The 23,561-nt window shown below is 44.3% G+C and overlaps 1 protein-coding gene across 2 annotated transcripts; it reads right to left on the reverse strand.

The window, feature by feature from the left end:
• Window positions 1-10,060: 10,060 nt before the first annotated feature.
• On the reverse strand, window positions 10,061-23,340 carry LOC307228056 (BTB/POZ domain-containing protein 1-like). 2 transcript variants are annotated; one of them, XM_079997555.1, is made up of 8 exons: window positions 22,793-23,340; window positions 22,134-22,290; window positions 21,462-21,567; window positions 17,888-18,085; window positions 17,552-17,681; window positions 17,078-17,165; window positions 16,849-16,995; window positions 10,061-11,940 (listed from the first exon to the last, which is right to left on the reverse strand). In XM_079997555.1, the coding sequence occupies exons 1-8, from the start codon at window positions 23,218-23,220 to the stop codon at window positions 11,782-11,784; spliced, it is 1,413 nt and encodes a 470-aa protein (XP_079853681.1). In that variant the 5' UTR covers window positions 23,221-23,340; the 3' UTR covers window positions 10,061-11,781. The 2 variants fall into 2 exon arrangements, with proteins under 2 accessions (XP_079853681.1, XP_079853680.1); XM_079997554.1 differs by having other exon boundaries at window positions 10,062-11,940; window positions 17,552-17,744.
• Window positions 23,341-23,561: the final 221 nt, after the last annotated feature.

Here is a 23,561-nt window from a genome sequence, read left to right on the forward strand (position 1 = left end):
ATTGAAATTTCCCAACAAATTCTGGGAAAATGCCAATGTTGGCACAAGATTTAATTGTACATCATCGGTTTCATGTCACAGCAGAAAAAAAACAAGATAAAAAATAATTGTACTTGAACTAATGTTTCTATAAGATTGTATCAATAAACAAATAATGAATTGTTTCTAAAGGAAGCTAGTCATGTAATACATGTTAGGGGTGCACAAGCCAGTGTATCATCAGTGCCAGTCCCAAGCCCAGATGAATACAGAGTGTTGCGTCAGGAAGAGCATCTGGTGTAAAAACCATGCCAAATCAAACATGCGGACAACAAATCTGATATCCGTACCGGATTGGTCGATGCCCGGGTTAACAACAACCACTACTGGTGGCGTTAACAGGATGCCAGTGGAAATTGTGCTACTGTCGGCCAAAGAAGAAGAAGAGGGGGAAGGCGTGTCCAGAGACAGCAGGAGAGGAAGAAGGGTAGGAGAGTAGAGTTGAGAGAAGGAACTTTGAACGTTGGCACTATGAAGGGTTAAGAGAGAGAGCTGGCTGACATGATGGAGAGAAGGACAGTAGATGTACTATCCAGGTAAGGCCAGGAGTATCGTAGCCAGGTACAAACTGTTCTACCATGGGCTGGATGGCAGGAGAAATGGGGTAGGGATAGTCTTGAAGGAAAAATATGTCGAGTGTTTTGGAGGTGACAAGAGTGTCAGACAGTGATGAGCATGAAGGTGGAAATTGATGGGGTGATAATGAATGGTCAGTGCATATACTCCCCAAGTTGGGGGTGAGATGGAAGAGAAAGAAGAATTCATTAGTGAGTTGGATGTAGTGGGGGATAGCGTCCCCAAAGGAGAGAGTGGTCGTTGGAGCAGATCTCATTGGGCATGTTGGCGAAGGGATCAGAGACATAGGTGATGGGAAGGTGATCGGTAGGTATGGTGTCAAGGAGAGGAATGTGGAAGGACAGATGGGTGTGGATTTCACCAAAAGGATGGAATTGGCTGTTGTGAATACGTATTTCAAGAAGAGGGAAGAACACAGGGTGACATACAAGAGTGGAGGAAGGTGCACACAGGTGGACTACATCTTATGCAGGAGGTGCAATCTGAAAGAGATTAGTGACTACAAAGTGGCGGTCGGGTAGTGTGTTGCTAGGCAGCATCGCATGGTTGTCTGTAGGATGACTCTGGAGACCAAGAAGAGGAAGACAGTGAAAGAAGAGGCAAAGATAAAATGGTGGAAGTTGAAAAAGGAGGAGTGTTGCATGCAATTTAGGGAAGAGGTAAGGCAGGCACTAGGTGGGAATGACTGGGAAACAACTGCAGAAGTGGTGAAGGAGACGGCCAAGAAGGTACTCTGTGTATGGGAGATGCCAGAGGAGTGGAGAAGAAGTGTACTGGTACCCATCTTCAAAAATAAAGGAGATGTACAGAGCTGTAGTAACTACAGGGGAATAAAGTTGATCAGCCATAGCATGAAGCTATGGGAAAGGGTAGTGGAGGCTAGGTTAAGAGGAGAAGTGGGGATCAGCGAGCAGCAGTAGTACGGGGAAGGCCAGAGGGAGTTGCACTGCGTCTTTGGGGATTTAGAGAAAGCACATGATAGGGTGCTGAGAGAGGGAGTGTGGTATTGCATGAGGAAGTCAGGGTTTCAAAGAAGTATGTAAGAGTGGTACAGGATATGTATGAGGGCAGTCAGACAGTAAGTAGTAAGGTGTGCAGTAGGTGTGACAAAGGAAAGGTGGGAAGTGGAGGTGGGATTGCATCAAGGATCAGCTCTGAGCCCTTTCTTGTTTGCAATGGTGATGGGCAGCTTAACAGATGAAATCAGGCAGGAGTCTCTGTGGACTATGATGTTCGCGGATGACATTGTAATCTGTAGCGAGAGTACAGAGCAGATTGAGGAGAGCCTGGAGAAGTGGAGGGATGCATTACAGAGAAGAGGAATGAAAGTCAGCAGGAGTAAGACAGAATACATGTGCCAGAATGGGAGGGATGGCAGCAAAAAGCTGAGAATGCAAGGAGTGGAGGTGGAGAAGGCGGATGAGTCCAAAAACCTGGGGTCGACCATCCAAAGCAGAGGAGAGTGTGGGAGAGAGGTGAAGAAGAGAGAACAGGCAGGATGCAGTGGGTGGAGAAGAGTGTGATCTGTGACAGAAGGGTTCCAGCAAGAATGAAGGGGACAGTCTACAGGACGGTACTGAGACCAGCTATGCTGTATGGTTTAGAGGCGGTGGCACTGACAAAAAGGCAGGTGACTGAACTGGAGGTGGCAGATTCGAGGATGTTGAGATATTCATTAGGAGTGACAAGGATGGACAGGATTAAGAATGAGTACATTAAAGGGACAGCTCAGGTTGGACAGTTTGGTGAAAAAGTGAGAGGCAAGATTGAGATGGTTTGGACACGTGTGTAGGAGAGATGAGAGTTACATTGGGAGAAGGATGCTGAGGATGGAGCTGCCAGGCAAGAGGAAAGGAGGAAGGCCAAAGAGAAGGTTTATGGATGTGGTGAGGGAGGACATGCAGGCGGTTGGTGTAAGGGAGGAAGATGCGCAAAACAGAAGGTATTGAAGGCAGATGACCTGCTGTGGCAACCCCTAACTGGAACAGCTAAAAGAAGAAGATTTAGCCAGCACGCACTTAAGTTCAGAGTTCAAGAAAATATTTCATATAAATAAAAGCTCCTGTCAGTGAGAGAGGCATCATACCACTTCCCTAGGCATTTGTGAGTTTCTCAATTGGTGGTATAACCTCCCCCTTGCACTTGGGGCTGGAACTTGCTGGTCATTTTCCCATTTCTCACACCATGCTTCTTGACTTCCTTAGTTTGAACTTCATCCTTGCTGCCACGTCATCAAGTGCCGTCAGGATCCACCTTGCTTGTACATGGGTTTAAGTTGTTATGGTGAGGTCATCAATAAAGTTCCAGCACCCACAAACCTCATATTGGATGTTGGCGGGTGCCGGACTCCATTTTGGGCCCTCTGGATCCCTTCACTGCCGCTGTGATGAGCAGATTCATTTCCATAATAAAAAAGGTGGGGGAGATAGTGCAGCCCGTTAGGATTCCATTTTCCAGGTCCTGCCACTGGGTTGTGAAATGGGCAGTCTTGAACTATAACTTGAATCCCTCCAAAGAAGTGAGGGATCATTCCCCTGATGTGGTGGGGGATATGGTAGTCTTCCGTAGCTAGGTTGATGAGGTTGTGAGGGATCGATCCATACGTGTTGACCAAGACAAGGCAGTTGCCTCTGCCTGCCTACTGTTAGATTGCCTTTGCTCTCCTTGGCCTCCAGCATCAGCTGGTTGAAGGTACCTGTGTGTTCCAAGCAACCCAGAGTAGTCTGGGATGCTGACCTTCTGGATTTATGTGTCAAGTACTTGTTCTTCACCATGTAGGTGGTCATCCTTTTGGCCAGGACAGAGAAGATCTTGCCTTCGACACTCAGGAGAGAAATGGTTCGGAACTGGCTAATCTCAGAGGAGTACGCTTCCTTCGGTACGAAACAGCCCTCTGCTCTTTCCAGGACGATGGGATGAGGCTTTTGCCCATATCCTCCACAAAAATGTTCATAGCCTGCAAAGTAGCATCAGGAATCTTTTATTACTTTATAAGGTATACCACTTGGTCCTGGGGCAGATGCTGATCGGGCTTTCTGTACAATGTCTTGGACTTCTCTCCATGTTGGTTCCCTGGTATCCTCAGGAGTTTCTGTTCTGCTGCCCTTCGGGTGCGCACTTGAAGCCTGGCCCCTAAGAGTGTCATTGTGGCTCTCTTTGGGGAACTCCTCCACAAATTCCTTAGGGCTGATCAGTCTCTCAGATCTTGCTTCACCCAAAAGAGTTTTGGTGAACCTGTATGGGTCCTTTATGAACTGAGCTTGCTTGGCCTCCTTCTTCTTCCTCAATCTCCCAGACCTTTCTGCCCTTCTCAGTCTGCCCAACTTCCCTTGAAGTCTACCGGTCAGATCTTTTATGCCCTCCTTCTCTTCAGCACTTGCTCTTTTGAACTGCTTATTGTGCCAAAGGGTTCTCTGGCCATATTGAAGACAATTATTGTCATGCTGTCAATTTCCTCTCAGCTGTTCCTGCTAATGTGGCTGCTAACAAGGTCCTGGTCTCGGTGGTTCCATCCTGTGTTCATTTGCTGGGGGCCATGTCACTCTCTTTCGCAGGGTGGGTGCCTGGGGAGGCATTAGGAGAGTTCCTCCTGTGGCTTTGGGGTGGAACAGTTGCTGAGAGGTCTCCTGTGCTGTGGAGTGCTTCTTGACTGGAGTCCTCCTGCATTTCACAGAGTGTCTCCACTCTGTGTTGCGTCTGTTTCTCCCCTCTTCCACATTTAGTCCTGGATTGATGTACTGTATCTCAAGTCCCTTTCCATCACAAGTAATGCATGTGTAATGAATATGTGCAACCATATACATAAACTGGAGAGTAGATCTTTGCATATTTCAATACAACATAGGTACATACACATATAAATATACTGTATGTGCGCCCACACATCGTAAGCAAAGGAAGAATAAAAAACTTGATTGCACTATTTCACCATTACGAGAAAATCTGACCTAACTTGTAAGAATTTCTCCACTTCAGACTGACATTTGCTTTTGCTGGATTATTTTTTCAACAATCTCCTAATTTCTCCTCTTGCCTCACAATGACAAATTTTTCTATGTACGATATTGTTCTTATCACATTGACATGTGGGGACATGCGGGGAGCTACTGATAATTGAAAATTGTGTTCTTACGTATAGTATTTTCTGTCTTCCTTTCAAATTAACTAACTGGCTTCGTGCACAAGGCGACCATATGCACAAAGATGGGGCGTCCTCCATTCTGCATCTCCAGCCTATTCTCTATACTACAGTCCGAACTGTATTCTTAATCCATTTTTAAAGAGCTTGGAGGGTGTAGTACACATTTATCATAGCATTGTGCCATTTGAGTTTTTGATTATATTAGTTCTGCAATATTTTTAGATATTGTACCAATCATCTTCCTGGATTCACATTAAGATCCATTTTACCCTACACTGTCTCCCGTTTTAGATTAGTTGTCAGATTAAGACATTTACACAGTTTCACAGACGGTTTCACTGACACATTTGAGGTCTAATCTGAGCCTAAATCACACTTTTGATCTGATTTCCAGAAGGAAAATTATAGCTAATCTAGGTCTAAATTAAACCTGGTCAGAGGCAGGTTCATTTTTGGATTAATGCATGCAGAACCAAGACCATACAGAAGGAGCTGATTAGTCCTTCATGACATTAGTCTAGGACTTCCTAGTGTAGAAGAAATTCATCTCAAATTAAGCAATGTCTCAGAAAGGCAGTTTTTAAATCTCTTTATTGTTATTGTACAGTTATGGGTACAATGAAACTTGTCCTCTGTATTTGACTCATCCTATACCTAAGAGCAAAGGGCAGCCGCCACTGCCCACTGCCCGTCTTTTGCCAGTGCCTTGTTCAGAGGCACTGACAGGAGTATTAACCCCTAACATACATGTCTGTTGGTAGAAGGAAGAAACTGGTGAACCTGGAGGAAACCCGCACAGACACAGGGAACACAGAAAGGACTGGGACGACCAGGTTTTGAACCCAGGACCTTCTTGCTGTGAGGCAACAGTGCTAACCACTGAGCCACCGTAATTTATTGCAACGTGTCTTGACTGTCAGTAGAAAATAACAAAAAATCCCTATTTGTGTGCACCCATTCCACACGACTGATTTACAATTTATAAGCACTCCAGGGTGGTTTCATATCGGGACTTGAATGAAGAGTAAAATAACTTCATTATATTCCCAGAAACACATTGTTTTTCGCTGCTGGGGCAAAAAGGCCATGGGCTGCCTTGTTAAGTGGTGTTGGGTATGCTGAATTTATCTTCCTAGCTCAAGAGGAAGATGGGTCTTCTGGAACACTGAACAAATTTAGAGGCTGCTCATGTATGACGTACAGTGTGTTTTAATATCTGGAAGGTCCAGACCCACTTATTTTTTTGGCAGTGTTGAACAATTCTGGGTTGCAGATCAGCGGTGTTGTTAGGGGTGGGCTTTGGGGGCTTTAGCTGACTGGTACTAAATGTGTCCACGTTGTGCCAGCAATGAATTGCCCGTGATCAGCACGCAAAACGGTGTATTCCTATTCTAAACATAGGTTATTTTATTTCATTCCATTTCCTTCACTTCCCACAAGAACTGTGCGTAATGGGGACTTTTTCTCCATCACTGTCTTACCCCCCACCCCCCCATGAGAGTTATTAATGTGAGTTATTAATGTGAGTTATTAATGTGAGTTATTAATGTAAGTAATTAATGTTCATTATTTATTAGTTATTAATGTGAGTTTTGAATGTGTTATTAATGAGAGTTATTAATGGGTTATTTATGTGAGTTATTAATGTGTTATTAAGGACAGTTGTAAATGGATTCTTTGTGTGAGTTATTAATGAGAGTTATTGAGTTATTAATGTAAGTTATTAATGTGAGTTATTAATTAGTTATATCAAGTTATTAATGTGAGTTATTCATGAGTTGTTAATGTGAGTTATTCATGAGAGTTATTGATGAGTCATTAATGAGAGTTATTCATGTGTTATTAATGTGAGTTAGTAATGTGAGTTATTAAAAAAAAAAGTTGTCATGCACCAGTGTCTTCAGCGAACATGTATCTAAAACCAATAACAAAAATGTCCTTTTTAGGAGAGAGTCATCATTATGTCAGGCGATGCAGAAACCGATGGCGTGCTTTTATATTTTTCTGGTTTTGCGGCCATTGCTAAGACAGTGTTAAAGGTTCAGAATGTGTTGACAGCGCAATCAGGAGTAATGATTAGCGAGAGTTTAGGATGCCTGTGTGTGTGGGGGAGGGGGTCAATCACAGCAGGGGAAGTCTGCCATCATCACAAGTGGAATCAGTTTGGATTAGAGAAAGTTCAGAATAGATTGCTGCTGTGTTTGTTTGGGGGGGGGGGGGTGTGCTTAGAGGATAAAGGAAATAATGGGGTTCGGGAAAGGAAATATAATGACGGATGGGAAACGGTGAAATTTTCCTGCGATCTGAGAAATGACTGCGTTGATATCCAGTGGATTTGCAGATTGCGTTGTTGTTTTTTGATGAACACTGCAATTTCTTCAGGCACTTCTCAGTCAGATGCACAGCTGCTTCGAGCCGGAATGGCTGCTAATGAGGTGGCGTAATAGGAAAAGGTATATATATATATAATCTTTTTCATAACATAGCTTTCCTTTACACGGCTCAAATGCTCGTCAAAACCTGGCCAATGGTTAAATACTGTTCACTAGTCAGCCTATGGATTGGTCTTCCTCATTAACGGAATTTGAGTGAAATGGTGCGAGTTATACGATTGGAGGCAGCCAAATTGTGTTTTCCGTAGACGGTTCAAAACATCTGCAAAGCACTCCCATTTACGCTAAAAAAAAAAAAAAAAAAGGACTTTGTCAGAGCGTGGCCATATTCAAATTCAGCAGCTATGGTGTTTAATTATTTATCCACCAAAAATAGAGGGGGGTTGCATAATGAGGGAGGGCGAGGGGAACCAGGGAATGAAAGGGAAAGGGCTCGATGGCAAAAAAAACGGGTTTTTGTGTGTGCCCTGCTCCGCCAGGCTGTCGGGGCCCGCGTTGTGTGTTTGTGACAATGCGATGTGACAGCAATGGAGACTTTGTGCTGGCAGGCATGTCCTTGATGATGAACTCATCCTCCACGATCATCGCTCTATCTCTTCCCATCTAAGTGCTAGACACACACCATCCCCCATTCCCTGCAGCACTCCGCGACCTACATCTGGTGTTGGGGAGTGCAGGGGGGCTAAGGTTGGACTGCGCTCGCTCGCCAAATGTAACATGTGACGTGTGTGAAAAGGGGGATGCTGTAGCTCAGCTCCTTCTGCACAATCGAAAATCCCCAGTGGCCTCAAAAGAGACATACAACGGCCAGACAATTGCACCCAGTCACATGAGCCTCCACGTGCCGCCCCCCACCCCCTTCCACATGCCTCACCACCACCACCTATCACCTTGTGCTTGTGGACATAGACACACACACACATGCGCTCTCACATGCATAGCCATGCTGTATTGCAGACCCTGCATCCCTCTGTGGTTGCACCTGCATTTTGCCCAATGAGTTAATAATGCAGGTCATTCATGCAGGGGGCGGGGACGAGACTTGTTAGCCTGATCGTGCCTGTTGGAGTGTGTGTATGTGTGTGTGCGTGTGTGTGTGTGTGTGTGTGTACATGCATGCGTGCCTATGCTTTTGGAAACATATGGATATGCACCGAGAGGGGTAGCTAGAGTAAATCGAACATGAGATGAGGTCCACAGTGTTAATGTGTGTGTTTGCTGGGGATAGAGCACACGTCAGTTCTTCTGAAATGTTTCGAAGTAGAACGTGCACACTTCATTTAATGATAATTCTCATTTCTAATTATTTCCCTCAGTGTCAGGTCCCATCAGGCTGCAATCAGATATCAGTGGGAGAACCACGTCAATGCTCTGCTAATGCTTTCCAGCGATGAATATTAATGGAGTAAGGGAAGAATTATAATAAATGCAAATGTTCTAAAAATAATATTTGAAGAATGTTTTACAACAGACGGGTGGAATTTGAATCTTGAGAGGTGAATCTGTCAGCTGCCAACTGGAGGTTGACCGCTTTATTTACAATGAAAACCAGTCCTGTGCTGCCACCACGGCCTTTTCTTCCACAGGCAGCGAAGACAATGACAGAGGAAAACAAAACAAGTTTATTGTGTGACCGACTCTTCTTCGCTGTCTTTTTATTTCATTGGCGTTTGCGGTTGATATCGATGTTGGCAGACTGCGTGCTTGGTGCCCCGGGCTAGATGATGCTCATCACAAAGCCCAATATGTGCTAACTAATTACACCAATCCCCACAGGTCATGAGAACGCAAAAAAAAACAACCCAAAAAAAACAATGTTACTTAACCAGCTCGGGGGGGGGGGTGTCAAACTTTCTCTCTAATATGCTTCCTCTCTCTCTCATGAAAAAAAAAGGTGTGGTACGACAACAGATTTTCAATTAAACTCTGCCTCAAACGGGGACATTAACACAACCAGAGCCTACAGAAGCCCCAGATGTGAGATTCATGTCATTCATTTAATGTATTATAATTTTTTTTTTTTTACAAAGTTCAATCTTTCTGTATTTGTCAAGCTTTCAGTGACAGGAGGGAATAAATAATGATCTGTGCCGGTACATTCTCTTACATTCTTCAGCCAGATAAGCATGCATCTGATTTGGACAAGAATACCATGGAACACTCCCTATACTCTGCTGACAAATCAATCGTGTTTTTATTATTATTATTATTATCATTATTATCAGAATTATAATTATATTATCATTGCCATTATTATTATTATTATTATTATTATTATTATTATTATTATTATTAATAATAATAATAATAATAATAATAATAATAATCAATGTAGGAATTCTTGTCATGTGTCAAATAAAAATCTTGAATCTTGAAATCTTGAAATGTCAATGAAGCATTTTTACTCACAAAACAATTACTCACTTAGCTCATTACTCACAATCACAGCTTGACCAAGTAGCCCCCCACCCCACTAGATTATCAAAGAATTTATCTGATAGTTGGAGAAAGCCAAACACCTTTTTGTGATTTAAAATAATACATTCAACTCCTTGCTGCGGTGGGGTTTTAAACAGCAGCCCTCTCTACAGAGCCTCCTACACATGCACACACTCATACCTATACCACAGCCCAGTCACGCATCACTTTTGAGGGATGGTTATTTCTAGTGCCTCTAAATAATATCATCGCCGGAGACACTATTCATTTGATATTTACTGTTATCACGGCTAAATAAATTAGAGAAAAGAACGTCCTTTGCATGATCCCACACACACATTGCAGCGAGCTTTCAGAGATTACTTTGAAATAATCACCCACCCCCCAAAAAGAACCTGTCCTGACAAGAATGTTTTTCAGGGGCAACAGTTAACAGCCGCAGACTTGAAGAGAAGTGAGAAGAAAAACCCTCCTAATACACATTTTTGTTCGTCCTTTCTCTGCCGTGTCTGAGTGGGCAGTCACCCAGGAGCAGCTTTAAGTTCCCGGTGACTCACCTGGCAGCCTCTTTGATCACTCTCCCCCTCGAAAACCCACTCACAGTGATTAAAGTGGCCTTTTTTTTAATCCTGGCTGCCTGTCTAATGACTGCACAGATGATGCAGTTTAAGAGCTCTCCATCATTCTGCCTCAGCTCAGGTATGACAAGCGGGCTTCACTTTGGATCTGCTGCTCAGCCTCTTTTGAAGGAACTCAAAAGACAGTTACAAGGAAATCAAACTAAAAGTTGATTTTTGTGCAAATGGACATGGCATTTTTCCCCACTACCCTAAATATGGTCATATAGAACATAATGCATACAATTGCCGCATGTTGTCCCACACCCTCAGGAATTAGGCCCTTTCTATACAGTGTATCTTTTAGGTTTTTCTGTCAGGCCAGGTGCTGCTGTCATTTTTTTACATACCGTATCATTTTGTTTGTCCACTTTATATTTAATGGTACTATTTTTAATATTCTACATGTATACATTGACTATCCATCTTCATTTATTAATTGTACTGTATTAATTTTTCAACACAATAATGTACTTACTTTTAGTCCAGGGCACAAAGTTCTTATGTCAGATTCATAAAAAAAGATATATATATATATATATCAATAAATTGTGGACCAGAAACCATTATTATCAGTGATTTAAGTGAAGAGCCCCATAAATAAAGCAGCTCATGACTCTTGATATGTACTCCTACTCTGAGCATTTTGATACCATGCAAGACATATCAAATACCACAAAGCAAAAACAATGGCTGACCACTACTAATAATTTAGAAAAAAACAATCTATTAAAATCTAGTATATCTAGTGCCTTCTCATGTCAGAAAGAGGAAGGACATGATTTAAGCGTGTGTTCAGTGCAGATAATTGCTTTATCTGAAACACACCCTGAACTTGTCTGACATGAGATATCGCAAAATATTAAGACACATTTTCAACTCAAATTATGTATTTGAGTCCCAAAGGGTTGTTATTTGTATAATATTTGAAGTGCCTCACAAACAATGTGGCATTGAAAATTACAGCACAAACCACTGGCAAACTGATATTGGTACATTTACATGAATTCTCAACATCATCACAATACAAAGTCCAAATAAAATAATTGAAGAGTCCAGCTGAATTATGAAGCATGATAATGACGTGAAAGAATCAGACAGAAACCTTATACATCGTAAATATCCTATCCCCTCCCACTTGAAATAATACATAATGGGACTGCCTTCAAATCTTCTAATGTTCAATCTCTTCTGAGTTTAAGGCAGCATCGCTGTCACGCGTTTTTATTCGTTGAAACTAGTACCTATTTACAGTGCAGTTCCTGTGATCGCGTCAGCGGAGATGGGACATGAGGCTTGACGTGGATAACATGGCAGAATCTGCAGTCACCCATGGAAGACTGACTGGCCTGGCTGCTGGTGATGATGAAAACCAGTATAAAGACAATGTACAACCAATGGAGTGGAACCTCCTTACACCCAAAGAACTCTTGGCCTGCAAACCCCAACAAGTCCTTTATTAGGAGCTCATATGTAATCGTTCATTTCTGTATCTTTGTCTCCAACAAACATGCGCTGATAGATCCACCCACCAAGGGCCCACCAAGTTGTCCCCGGTTTGCTCCAGGTGTCCAGTCTAGTTGTAGTAGATGATCTCTGGTATCTGGCCGTCTTCCACTGACGTGCCATTGTTGTTTCCCGGTGAGCTGAAGAAGAAAAAGGTGGTCTTGGTCCCCGTCGCTGATTCCTGCGTCACTTTCTTCAACCCTTTAGTGCCGTAGTGCGAGTCCGGGCCCTGTGGCGGGGAGAGAGAGGGGCCTTACATTCGCTTCAACAAGGTTCATTCTAGCATTACAAAATTTAAATCAATGACTGTCAAGTACCCCCCCCCCCCCTTCTCAAGGACTTCACACAAAACACCCACCCACACATACAGACGTGGACAAATTTGTTGGTACCCTTCGACGAAAAAAATAACTCACAATTTTCTCTGAAATAACTTAAAACTCACAAAAGTAATTGCCATCCATCATTGTTTATAAGAATTTAATAGAAATCTGACTTTGCTTTTGTTTCAACAGAATATTTTACAAAATAAAACAAATTAAAATGGCATGGACAAAAAATGATGGGCCCCTTAAACAAATATTTTGTTGCACAACCTTTGGAGGCAATCACTGCAATCAAGCCGTTTCTGTAGCTCTCAATGAGACTTCTGCACCTGTCAACAGGTAGTTTGGCCCACTCCTCCTGAGCAAACTGCTCCAGCTGTCTCAGGTTTGAAGGGTGCCTTCTCCAGACTGCATGTTTCAGTTCTTTTCTTAGATGTTCGATAGGATTCAGATCAGGGCTCATAGAAGGCCACTTCAGAATAGTCCAATGTTTTGTTCTTATCCATTCTTGGATGCTTTTAGCTGCGTGTTTTGGGTCATTATCCTGTTAAAGGACCCATGACCTGCGACTGAGACAGAGCTTTCTGACACTTGGCAGCACATTTGGCTCCATATTGTGTTGGGCAGCACATTTCGCTCCATATTGTGTGTTATCACCGGGTGCGTTGCATTACATTTCACTGCATATATGTATGAAAGTATGTATATGTATGTGACGAATACACCTCTTGAATCTTGAATGCCTTGATAGTCTTGAGACTTCATTGTGCTTGCACAGATTCAAGGCACCCCGTGCCAGACGCAGCAAAGCAGCCCCAAAACATAACCGAGTTTTTTTTTTTCGTCTGTGAACACAGAGCTGATGTGACTTGCCAAAAAGCTCCAGTTTTGACTCATCTGTCCAAAGGACATTCTCCCAGAAGCATTGTGGCTTGTCAATATGCATTTGAGCAAATTCCAGTCTGGCTTTTTTATGTTTTTCTTTCAAAAGGGGAGTCCTCCTGGGTCTTCTTACATGGAGCCCACCGTCACTCAAAAAGCCACGGATGGTGCGATCAGACACTGTTGAGTCACAGGGATTGTGACATGGCACCGCCCGTTGCGGATGCCTGCACAGGCGCTCTAGGTAAATATTTACATTTTTGGTATTTTTATCCGTTTTATATCACTATGTCCCTCAAAAACGAATTGGCAGTGATCTCCTATGGCCGCAATGCACTGGTGGATATAAAAATTTCCCTGAAAGATCAACTTTGGGACTTTGGGGAAATCGAAGGGTGGAGGCGTCTGCCTCACGATAAACAGACGCTGGTATAACTCCAACAACATCAAGAGTCTCTCCCACTCCTGCTTGCTGAACCTGGAACAGCTGACCATCTCATGCTGTCCATTCTACTTTCCCTGGGAATTCAGCACAGTCATCAATATAGCGGTTTATATTCCAGCGCAAGCAAAAAGTTCTGCCTAATTTCCATTAACACATCATGTGTGCTACCAGGGGAGATAGAACTTTGGACCACTGTTACACACCGTACAAGAACCGATACAAGACCGACTCGGTCCATGCTTTCGGTAAATCGGACCACGCATCCATTGCTCTGATCCCGGTTTACAAGCCGTGCATCGCTTGTGGAACGGTAGTGACGAGGGACGTAAAGCGGTGGTCAGACCAATCAGAGGCCGCGCTTCAGGATGCTATTACTGACGTAGACTGGGACATGTTCCAATGAAGTTCAAGTGATGTCAGCGAGTTTACGGAAGTAGCTACATGCTTTATAAACACGTTAGTAGACAGTATCGTTCCCACGGTGAAAGTTTGGATATTTCTGAACCAGAAACTGTGGGTCGATAAATCCATCCGTGGCCCTGTGAATGCTTGCACTTGTATCCGGAAATATGGACAATAAAAAAGCGGCGTCGTACAATCTGTAGAGGGCGGTGAAGGGCGCTAAAGTGATGTATAGGGACAGAGTGGAGCGACAGATGGAGCAACGGGACAGCAGACGCTTGTGGCAGGGGCTGCGGACTATTACGAACTACAACAGCAGCTCCTCCCCAGCCACGTGCGTGGACACCTCCCTACGAAACCAAACTACTTTTTTGTGCGGGTTGAATCTGGCAACAACACACTAGCTCGCCAGCTAATTGGAGTTACACCACTGGGGATGAGCGTGCACTCTCAGTGTCTCAGAATGACGTCAGGAGGTCTCCGATTCGTGTGAACACTGGGAAAGCGGGCCCCGATGGCATATCTGGGCGGGTACCGAAGACCTTTGCTAACCAGCTAGCCCCCGTGTTCACTAGTATATTAAATACCTCCCTGGCCAAGTCGGTGGTCTCATCCTGCTTCAAGAGTTCCAGCATCATTCCTGTCCTGAAGATCACCTCTCCAGCCTGCCTGAATGACTACTGTCCAGTGACCCTCACCTCAGTGGTCATGAAGTGCTTCGATAGGCTGCTTAAGGATTACATCTGCACCTCCCTCCCCTGCACCTTGGACCTGCTGCAGTTTGCGTACCGGCCGAACAGAGCCACGGACGATGTGGTCTCCCAGGTACTGCACACCACGCTTACGCACCTGGATGACCGGAAGGGGGCCTAAAGCTAAGCTAAGCTGTCAAGCTGTGGGAGCTAGGACTGAGCACTCCGCTGTGTGCCTGGATCCTGGACTTCCGCTAAGCCCGGCCCCAGGTGGTTAGGGTGGGGAGGCACATGTCCAGCTCCCTCACCCTGAACGCAGGATACCCCCAGGGCTGTGTCCTCAGCCATCTACTGTACTCCCTGTACACACATGACTGCGTGACCAGGTCCAGTTCCAACACCATCATCAAGATTGCTGACAACACTGTGGTGGTGGGCCTGATCACAGACAACGATGAGAAGGCCTACAGTGATGAGGTGGCTGACCGGTCACTCTGGTGTCAGGACAACAGCCTCCACCTGAACATCAGCATAACTAAGAAGCTGATTGTGGACTTTAGGAGGGGATTACAACCAAGGACGCATGTGCCGTTGGTTATTAATGGAACTTCTGTCGACAGGGCGAGGGGCTTCAAGTAACTGAGAGTCCACATCATGGAGGATTGAACGTGGACTACACACACAGACACTCTTGTGAGAAAGGGAAGGCAGTGTCTTTACCACCTCAGGCAGCTGAATAAATTCAGGGTCTCGTGAGGATCCTCTCAAGTCCTTCCACTCTGCAGCAGTGGAGAACATCCTGACAGGCAACATCATTGCCTGGGTTGGAAACTGTACTGCTCAGGACAGGCGGGCCCTGCAGAGGGTGGTGCGTTCAGCCCAATGTACCACTGGAACTACCCTCCCCTCCCTGCAGGACTTATATACCAGGAGGTGTAGTAGCAGAGCCTGCAGGATCATGAAGGATCCTCACCACCACGACAACAGACTGTTTCAGCTGCTGCAGTCGGTCAAGCGCCTCCGCAGTCACAGAGCGAGGACAGAGAGACTGAGCTGGAGTTTCTTCCCGCAAGCCATAAGGACTGTCAATGCTGAACTCACCGGGGGTCCTAACAAAAAGCACTGAGACACACAGGCCCCACTGCCTTTCTGTACTGTATGTAGCATACTGTACTGCATACTGAATAACTGTTCTGGGTTACTGCATACTGTGCTGTATTGCTGTTCTGTTCGGTGTTACTGTTTTGCTGTGTCGTATTGTTGTATACTGTACATCTCCATACACACTTTATTCAGATGCACTTTACTGCACATATCTGTATATACAAACAGCCTATCCCATATACATCTCTATTCCCTTCATTTCTATGTTGTACCCCCCCCCCCTCTATATTATCATTTTGAGTCTTATTTTATTTTTATTTTATTTATATTATTCTATTCACTAACTGCATTACATTTTAGGAATCAGTTTGTTTCAGTTAGTTAGCTAGGTAGGAATTAGGTTAGCTATTTTGTTTGGTTTAGTAACTACTGGGGATAATCTCTGGGTGTGTTGCAAAGACATTTCACTGCATATATGTATGAACGTATGTATAAGTATGTGACAAATAAACAGCTTTGAAATCTTGAATTAATGCACCTTGACCTTGGAGTTCAGCTTGTACCTCTTTGGAAGTTGTCCTTGGCTCTTTTTCTACCATTCACACTATCCTTATGTTCAATCTGGGGTCGATTTTCCTCTTGTGGCCGTGTCCAGGGAGGTTGGCGACAGTCGCATGGACCTTAAACTTCTTAATAATATTTGCAACTGTAGTCACAGGAACATCAAGCTGCTTGGAGATGGTCTTATAGCCTTTACCTTTAACATGCTTGTCTATCATTTTCTTTCTGATCTCCTCAGACAACTCTCTCCTTTGCTTTCTATGGTCCATGTTCAGTGTGGTGCACATGATGATACCAAACAGCAGAGTGACTACTTTTCTCCATTTAAATAGGCTGAATGACTGATTATAAAATTGAAGACATGTGTGATACCAATGAATGAAAACAGTTAGTTTGAAATATCACTATAATCCATTTATTTATCTTTTCTACGGGGTACCAACAAATCTGTCCAGGCCATTTTAGAATATAATTGATCTCATTAGCAATAATTGATCTCTTTTCACAATTTCTTTGCTTTACTCTATGACATACCAAAGGCATGCAGGTATACATAAGAAAATTGCTTTTAATTTCATCACTTTTCAGGAGGAATGAAGCATTGTTTCAATGAGCTGTAATGGTACCAACAAATTTGTCCACGTCTGCACACACACACACACACACACACACACACACACACACACACACACACACACACACACACACACACACACACCACTGACCTTTAAAGTGGCACACGCTGTGTAGCTGATGTTGGGTAGGATTTCCAACGGCTCTTTGAACATCACTCGGAACTTGGTTGCCGTGCCGTCGCAACTAAAGCCTGTTTCGTTCTGGCCGAGAGTGATGTTTTTGTCGCTCTCGATGATCTGGGGAACGGGAAGAAGAAGACTTCAGAGACAGCGTGGGCGTGGTTTTCCACAGGTCCGCTACAAGAATGCTAATGTTTACCTGAATGTTGACCTGATAATCGGTGGGTCCGTGTATTGAACCATACAGGCCAAAGCCCACTATCGATATTCTTCTATTAACATTGAATCTGTGAAGAAAAGGAAAATGATTAAAAACTATTATTCATCAAGATAAAATAGGGCAAAGATGTCTCAAATGCAGAGTATTTGTCTATTCTTATGAGTAACTGTACACAATAAGATATGGAAATATAAACAAAACCTAGTGATAAACAACAGATAAGCTTAAAAATAACAGAAAAAATAATAAAGATTAAAAAGTTTAAAAAAGTAAAAATATTGAGAAGGTCATGTCCAAAAATTGTGTACACTAGGGTCATATACAATAACTTATGAAATAAACAGTGAAGCAGAAAGATGAACATGAGATAGAAACGGTTATGTACAATAAGCCAGACATTAAATATGAGCCTAGACAGAAAACAAACCAGATGTGAGGGTTTCCGTGTCTCACCTTATTCTGTCGCTGGTACCGCTGTACCCCCAACGACTTTCCACCTGCTGGAATCTACTAATACTGCACTCCTTCCCCCGGAGGCAGCAGCGGGGCCTGTCAATGTACTCAACCCGCGGTTTGGGGTTTACTGTAAAGTGTAAAAACAGATTTACCACCTCCCGATCGAACAATATTCCAGACTGGGCAGGCCCTGTTTGCACAAGAAAGAATATCAAGCTGGTTTCTGCGGTTGAGCTCCTTGGACACAGCAGGTACATGATGCAGAGAAAAAAAAGAATGATAAAAAATAACACTTGTTATAAAATACATAAATGCTCATAATAATGTGTTTACCTGCGGCAAACTCCTCCACCGTCATGAGTGGGAAACGAATGAGAGTGAGGGCTTTGCCCAGAACCTTCTGTTTGTTCTCAGAGGTGAGGGGAAGCTGCTGCCGGTAGCACTCGGCATCCGCCCAGCGAACCACCGCCCCAAACAGGCGGCTCTCCCTGATCCCCAGGGTGTCCCTTTCCAGCACCGCACAAAGGGTGTCTGCACACAGGATAAGACTATTAGATAGATGGATGAGTGGAAAGATGGATGGGTGGAAAGATGGATGGGTGGAAAGACAGATAGACAGAACAGAAACATTTAGATAGGAAATGAAAGAGGGATGGGAAAGATAGATAGATGGATGGATGGGGATAGATAGATGGACAGACAGACAGGAAAAGTAAGAGGGATGGGAAAAGAGTGGTAGATAGCTATGATAGCTCATAGAGATCAATAGGGATAGATAGAGATGAATGGATAGATATACAGTGCGCCAAAAAGTATTTAGTCAGCCACCAATTGTGCAAGTTCTACCACTTAAAAAGATGAGAGAGGCCTGTAATTTTCATCATAGGTACACTTCGACTATGAGAGACAGAATGGGGGGAGGAATCCAGGAAATCACATTGTAGGATTTTTAATGAATTAATTGGTAAATTCCTCGGTAAAATAAGTATTTGGTCACCTACAAACAAGCAAGATTTCTGGCTTTCACAGACCTGTAACTTTTTCTTTAAGAGGCTCCTCTGTCCTCCACTCGTTACCTGTGTTGATGGCGCATATATGTATGAACGTATGTATATGTATGTGACAAATAATCTCTTGAACTTGAACTTGAACCTGTGTGAACTCGTTATCAGTATAAAAGACACCTGTCCACAACCTCAAACAGTCACACTCCAAACTCCACTATGACCAAAGAGCTGTCAAAGGACACCAGAAACAAAATTGTAGACCTGCACCAGGCTGGGAAGACTGAATCTGCAATAGGTAAGCAGCTTGTTGTGAAGAAATCAACTGTGGGAGCAATTATTAGAAAATGGAAGACATACAAGACCACTGATAATCTCCCTCGATCTGGGGCTCCACGCAAGATCTCACCCCGTGGGGTCAAAATGATCACAAGAACGGTGAGCAAACATCCCAGAACCACACGGGGGGACCTAGTGAATGACCTGCAGAGAGCTGGGACCAAAGTAACAAAGGCTACCATCAGTAACACACTACGCCGCCAGGGACTCAAATCCTGCAGTGCCAGACGTGTCCCCCTGCTTAAGCCAGTACATGTCCAGGCCCGTCTGAAGTTTGCTAGAGAGCATTTGGATGATCCAGAAGAGGATTGGGAGAATGTCAGATGAAACCAAAATAGAACTTTTTGGTAAAAACTCAACTTGTCGTGGTTGGAGGAGCAAGAAAGCGGAGTTGCATCCAAAGAACACCATACCTACTGTGAAGCATGGGGGTGGAAACATCATGCTTTGGGGCTGCTTTTCTGCAAAGGGACCAGGACGACTGATCCGTGTAAAGCAAAGAATGAATGGGGCCATGTATCGTGACAGTTTTAAAGTGAAAACCTCCTTCCATCAGCAAGGGCATCGAAGATGAAACGTGGCCTGGTCTTTCAGCATGACAATGATCCCAAACACACCGCCCGGGCAACAAAGGAGTGGCTTCGGGGGGATGGTAGCTCAGGAGGTAGAGCTGGTCATCTAGTAAAGGTTGCTCGTTCGATCCCAGGCTCCTCCTGCTAGCATGCTGTAGTGTCCTTGAGCAAGACACTTAACCCCTCATTGCTCCTGATGGCTGCGTCCGTCGGTGTTTGAATAATTGTAAGTCGCTTTGGATAAAAACGTCTGCTAAATGTAATGTAATGTAAGCTTCGTAAGAAGCATTTCAAGGTCCTGGAGTGGCCTAGCAAGTCTCCAGATCTCAACCCCATAGAAAATCTTTGGAGGGAGTTGAAAGTCCGTGTTGCCCAGCAACAGCCCCAAAACATCACTGCTCTAGAGGAGATCTGCATGGAGGAATGGGCCAAAATACCAGCAAAAGTGTGTGAAAACCTTGTGAAGACTTACAGAAAATGGTTGTCCTCTGTCATTGCATACAAAGGGTATATAACAAAGTATTGAGATGAACTTTTGTTATTGACCAAATACTTATTTTCCACCATCATTTGCAAATAAATTCTTTAAAAATCAGACAATGTGATTTTCTGGATTTTTTTTTCTCATTTTGTCTCTCATAGTTGAGGTATACCTATGATGAAAATAACAGGCCTTGCAAAATTGGTGGCTGACTAAATAGTTTTTTGCCCCACTGTAGAAGGAAGAAGAGAGAAATCGATAGATCGATCCCAAGCAGCTCACATAAAAAAAAAAACAATATGCAGTTATAACAATAAAAAAAATGCATGCAAAAAAACTTGAAAAATTAATTGTAGGAAAATGTTGTTAAAAATGTTTAAATTAAATTAGAAGAGTTGTATCGTCTTATTGCGTTATCAACTAATCTTAACCAACACCTGAACATAACCAACCAGCCACAACATTAAAACCACTGACAGGTAAAGTGAATAACATTGATCATCTTGTTATAATGGCACCTGTCAACGGGTGGGATATATTAGGCAGCAAGTGAACAGTGAGTTTCTTGAAGTTGATATGTTGGAAGCAGGCAAAAGAGACGACTGGGTCAGGGCATCTCCAAAATGGCAGGTCTTGTGGTGTTCCGGGTATACAGTGGTTAGTACCTACTGAAAGTGGTCCAAGGAAGGACAACCGCTGAACCAGCGACAGGGTCATGGGCGCCCAACACTTATTGATGTGCCTTGGGAGCGAAGGCTAGTCCGACTGGTCCGATCCCACAGAAGAGCTACTGTAGCACAAATTGCTGAAAAAGTTGATGCTGGCTATGACAGAAAGGTGTCAGAACACACACTGCATCACAGCTTGCTGCGTATGGGGCTGCGTAACTGCAGACCGGTCACAGTGCCCATGCTGACCCCTGTCCACCGCTGAAAGCGCCTACAATGGGCACGGGAGCGTCAGAACTGGATCATGGAGCAATCGAAGAAGGTGGCCTGGTCTGATGAATCACGTTTTCTTTTACATCATGTGGATGGCCGGGTGCATGTGCGTAGTTTACCTGGGGAAGAGATGGCACCAGGATGCATTATGGGAAGAAGGCAAGCCGACGGAGGCAGTGTGATGCTCTCATCACACATTTCATGGCAACGGTATTCGGCAGTAGCCTCTTCCACCAGGATAATGCACCATGCCAAACTGAAAAAAAATGTTCAGGAATGGTTTGAGGAACATGGCAAAGAGTTCAAGGTGTTGACTTGGCCTCTGAATTCCGCAAATCTGAATCCGATGGAGCATCTGTGGGAGGTGCTGGAACAACAAGCCCAATCCATGGGGGCCCCCACCTCACAACTTTCAAGGATCTTGTTGATCTTGGTGCCAGATAACACAGGACACCTTCAGGGGTCTTATGGAGTCCATGCTTTGATGGGCCAAAGTTGTTTTGGCGGCACAAAGTTGTGGCTGATCAGTGTATAGTGTTTGATCGATTTAAAAAACAGATGCTTACATACCTAGATCGATATCAGTGAACCCCTCTGCGTTTATGGCGTCCGCAGTGCTTTTGTCGATGGTGTCAAAGCAGAGAGTGGCAAGCTGAGGTTCATCAAATAGTCTCGCCTGGAAGGAAGGAAGGAGAAGGAGTGTTCATAGTGGGGAAAAAACTAAAACACTAGACTGTGAATTTGCTTTGGTGCATTTCACTACAGACGATTAACATTAAAAAAAAGAGTGTCATGGTCTCCCACCTATTATATAGTATATCTCACACCTATTATACTAGTATATCTATTTTATACACACACACACACACACACACACACACACACACACACACACACACACACACACACACACACACACACACACACACACACATATATAAATTAATCTCATTGTCATCTAAGTGTCGATTTCCAACCATGCTGGGTCAAATTTACATTTCCCTGGCATCATCTATGCTGTAAAAGCCATTCTGGAAAATTTGTGACAATCAAATTGTTTTCCCCCAAGGACTTTCCAAGCACTTCAGCATAAAATGGGGCTGTTTTCAAGGTATTCTGGTACTTCAATTTCTGAGGAAGAAATTCAAGCATGCCAAACTCCACAAAGACCTGCTGAGAACACTGACACAAAATACTGTGTAATTTTGGATTATTTCTCTGGCCGGCGGGACGAGGTTCCACCTGAGTGAGGAGCATGAACGCGTTGTCAGCTCTGAGGTGCTTGGTGAGGAACTCCACGCAGTGGCTCTCCAGGGCAGGGACGGCGTACTTCTTCGCTGTGTACAGCGTCGTCATCACAGTTTCCGGGCCGATGTGGACCTCGTCAGAATACAGGAACCTGGAGCCGTGTTCGTACAGGACAGAGGTAAGAATCAGGTAGAGATAGTGTAGGTCTATGAACTATCATTAATAACAGTTTCCTTTAAGTCACAGAGCAAGGTCAGTGATTAGGAATCGGAAAAAACCTAACCATTACCATCGCTTTTTTCTGAACTCTCTATGGCTACGACAGCGAGTGAGCACAAAGCAAATTAGGTTAATATAGAACAGGTAAGTATTAGGTTCAGTTTAACCTGTTATTGTGTCTTTTCATCAGTTCCAGCTTTTTATTTGAATGTTTTCATTGTTATTTTTATTGTATTGTGTATTTTTAAGTTAGTTATGTCAAGCACTTTGAATTGCCTTTGTTTGGGAAATACCCAAATAAAACTGCCTTGCCTTTTATGGCCTAATATTTGCAAAACTGAAGAGGTTGTTAAAACAGCATTAGATAGATAGATAGATAGATAGATAGTTAGATAGATAAAAAACATAAGATAAAATAGATAAACTTGTCCTGCCTGAGCAGGGAGAGGAAGGCTGCGGGCTCCACGTCGGGAAGTTCTATCTCGGCCGACATGGTGGCCATCCCCCCGTTGAACATGGCATCGAACACGGCGCTGCCGGCGGCCAGGACGAACTTGTGGGCCGGGATCCTCTGCGCCTGTCGGCCTTTTCCCACGACGAACCTGACGTCGCTGAGCAGCTCGTTGTTGAACAAGAAGGCGAAGCGCTCCTTCAGGGAGCTCTTGGTGGCCTGCCAGTTGTACACGGGCTCCCGGTGGAGGCCCCCCGCCGCGGCCCCGGCGTTCTCCACCGCCGCGGCGGCTGCTGCGGCTGCGGCGGCGTTCATCCTGGCTCCAGCTTGCATATTAGACGCTTGTCCTTCAAGATTAGGCGCCACTCCACCCCCGCCTCCGCCTCCGCCTCCGCCGCACTGCGCCTCCATTTAACCCCGCTTCGAGCTGTGACCCACCCAGACCCCGAGCTGGCGTCAGACGGACATGTTTTACCGTCCCCGACGCGCTTTAAAACAGACGGCGCGTCGCGGCGCAGCGCAGTGTTTACTCGCTAGCTTGCGCCCAGGAAGTGACGTCCGCTTCCGCAGGGGACGACTTCCAGGGTCCGCGTGCTGGACGTCCTCCCGGGTGGCCACTAGGGAGCGGTGTTTCGCAGCACACGCTTGGACGACGGTGACATCTGACACCTTTACAGTTCTGTTTATAATATAATATTATATTATATGATATTATATTATATTATATTAAATTATATTATATTATATTATAT

The sequence above is a fragment of the Zeus faber genome (genome assembly GCF_960531495.2).
Source record: "Zeus faber genome assembly, chromosome: 3".
Classification (NCBI taxonomy): Eukaryota; Metazoa; Chordata; class Actinopteri; order Zeiformes; family Zeidae; genus Zeus; species Zeus faber.